Source organism: Montipora foliosa, chromosome 7, assembly GCF_036669935.1.
Source record: "Montipora foliosa isolate CH-2021 chromosome 7, ASM3666993v2, whole genome shotgun sequence".
NCBI classification, from domain to species: Eukaryota; Metazoa; Cnidaria; class Anthozoa; order Scleractinia; family Acroporidae; genus Montipora; species Montipora foliosa.
The window spans coordinates 27,479,480-27,481,979 of record NC_090875.1 but is presented as its reverse complement, the minus strand read 5'-3'; the positions used below and the strand labels follow the sequence as shown (position 1 = coordinate 27,481,979).

The window sequence follows — 2,500 nt, the reverse complement described above, 5'->3', positions numbered from 1 at the left end:
AACTTGGTTATTAAAGTCAATAAGCAGCCAGAGAAAAAAGGGGACGTTTAAAACGTTTCCCTAATCAAATTGAACAAACAATCAAGACATTTTCAAATTTCAATACAGCAAAAGGTGGCTGAAAACAAGGCTCGCTTTCGATCGCTTACGGAATCCCCTTCAAGGACACGGTCCATTCGACTATTTTAAAGAGAAAACGACGCGTTATTCAGTCTGGGGTGACAGCCGATCGCTAGTATTTTAGACACTGAGAGATCGTTTCCTCATGGATTTCTCCTTGGCTTTCTTTTTCCAGGGCAGTGCATATGCAGGATTGATGTCCACATGAGCAATCTCAATAATCTCACGCGGAATTTCGGAGTCGCCATCACCAAGGTGAACTTGCCAAAGTTTCTTGTTATCCGCATCAACTTCACAACAGGTTTGTTCAGGTCCTTCTAGTTCATTGTATTCGTGGTTAGCTGGTTCAATGGGTTCCCGGTTTGAATCTGGAGAAATCAACCAGCGTCCACAATTAAGACAATTTTCTTGGCATGCGATTTGAGATTTAAGTAAGAGCGGGATACGTGTTACGGGCTTTATCTTGGTCAGATTAAGGAAAAACAAGATGCTTTCAAACACGATCAAGGGAAGTTGAACAGGCTTGCTTCAGTGGCGGATCGAGGTGAGGAAACCCGGAGTTCCCCCTTCACCCCCCCCCCCACCCCCCGTCCCGCCTTATTTTTGGACGTTAAAATGTCTTGCCCCTTTTTCAGACAACAACCCCAAAAATCGCGACAGAGCGGAATTTTCTTTTAGAACGTCCCCCTCCCCCCTCCCTTAGCTCTTGGTCTGGATCCGCCAATGTGCTTTATGGTTTTATTATATGAGTAGATAAAGGTAACTTATCTCCCAAAGATTTGTAAGCTGATGTTTCGAGCTGGGGTTAGTAGGGATAATTTCTGAGGGGGTAACCCAGTCGGTTTCTATGATCCTCCCCCCTTTTTTCCCCTTTTTCCGAGGGAGGGCAAACTCTTAGAGACACCCTTAATTGAGGGGGGGTGGGGAGGGGGGCGTCTATTAAATAAAATTGCCAACTAGTAACAAGGGGTCGTGGTTTGAAATCCCGCTCAGGGCAAATTTTTATATATCATATATATATCATTTTATTTCACAGCATACTTTCCCTCGGCCCCCCGTCGAGGGTCGAGTGGGGCTTAATTCCTTTCATTTGAAATATTGCCGGATTGTGGATCATTCAATAAGTTCAACCCCTTCACCTAAATGGCATAATCCCATCATAAATGCAACCAGTTGCTTGTTCTCTAAATTAAAAAATTACAAGTAATAAAAAAACATAGAAAGTGGAGTACCTTTATCATTAATTTCCAATAATTGTGCTGCGGATCAGGTAATACTTTAAATGTCTCTGCAGATAAATTGACACGTTTCCAATGTCCACTGGCATCCAGATATTCTATGTATTGTCTCCATTCACAAGATACATGCATAGAATACTTTCGAAATTTGTATGTGGAATTCAGGTCGTCAACATCAATAACTATTAAAGGTACAAAATTTTCCCAGTAGAAGTACGAGTCACTATTACCTGCAAGAAAGAGCACAGATGGTGATCATGAGGAAAACTACGGCGATGGTTGTGATGATGAAAGGTTTAAACAAAAGAGAAAAACTGTAATTAATATTTATCTATAACCTTATATGTACATCTACATATATATACATTTATCTGTAATCTTATACCTAGTTTTCTTATGGCTTATATTTGAATTTCAAAAATTGTGACGGCAAATCATTAAACTCCCTGAAGAAGCCAGGCCATGCCTGACGAAATATTGGTAAATAAAAAATATATCTATCCTCACAGCCGTACAACAAGCCTTGCAGTATTAAGATGATGATGATGATGATGATGATGATGATGATGACGATGATGAATGATGATGTCCAGGATGATGACGATGACGATAACGATGATAACGATTATGATTATTGTAGTATTAGCATGTTATTTATTTGTATGGGTGACCGATGTTACAGGATGGGTTCCCTGTGTAGACTGAAGTAAGATGACAACATGACGTCATTAATAAAGCAACACGAGGTTGAGTTTAATCTTTCTCCATCTTTCCTTCTCTCTTAACATTGTTACTTACAGAACAGTATAGTGCGACAGTTACTCCAGAAATAGAAAAGAAGAGGCTGAGACTACTTAAAGGACAGGGCTCAATTGTCACCCCAACTGAAAGAGCACGATTGGGCATAAGGGTCTTTGCATGCGTCTTATGTAAACCTGGTTTAAAAAAATGAGGAACTTTAAAGATCCCAAAGCAATTTTTGTCAACATCTCTAAGGACCCTCAACGATCCTTTCTAAGATTTTGAGGATCGCTAACGTTCTTTCAAAATTAAGATCTTGAAAGATATAACTGCTTACTTGCCACTAGACACAGGGCGTCTCCCAAACCGAAAATGCACTGGACACTAATCAAAATGCTCTA

At 40.2% G+C, this 2,500-nt stretch overlaps 1 protein-coding gene and 1 long non-coding RNA gene across 6 annotated transcripts in view; one reads left to right on the top strand and one right to left on the bottom strand.

The window, feature by feature from the left end:
- The window catches only part of LOC138011648 (uncharacterized), a 64,659-nt gene that overhangs the window by 407 nt on the left and 61,752 nt on the right, over positions 1–2,500 (bottom strand). The window contains exon 14 of the mRNA XM_068858760.1: positions 1–449. This exon is cut by the window's left edge and continues 407 nt beyond it. Within this exon, the coding sequence (XP_068714861.1) occupies positions 241–449 (209 nt within the window). The 3' untranslated portion in view covers positions 1–240. The remainder of the gene's footprint in view (positions 450–2,500) is intronic.
- LOC138011650 (uncharacterized) overlaps positions 1–2,500 on the top strand; it is a 21,010-nt gene that overhangs the window by 4,610 nt on the left and 13,900 nt on the right. For 3 of the 5 annotated variants that reach the window (XR_011124755.1, XR_011124754.1, XR_011124753.1), the window contains one exon: positions 296–421. This is a non-coding gene — a long non-coding RNA (uncharacterized lncRNA). Of the gene's footprint in view, positions 1–295; positions 422–1,569; positions 1,811–1,867; positions 2,226–2,500 lie in introns of those variants that run through there. The other 2 variants (XR_011124757.1, XR_011124756.1) reach the window with 2 other exon arrangements.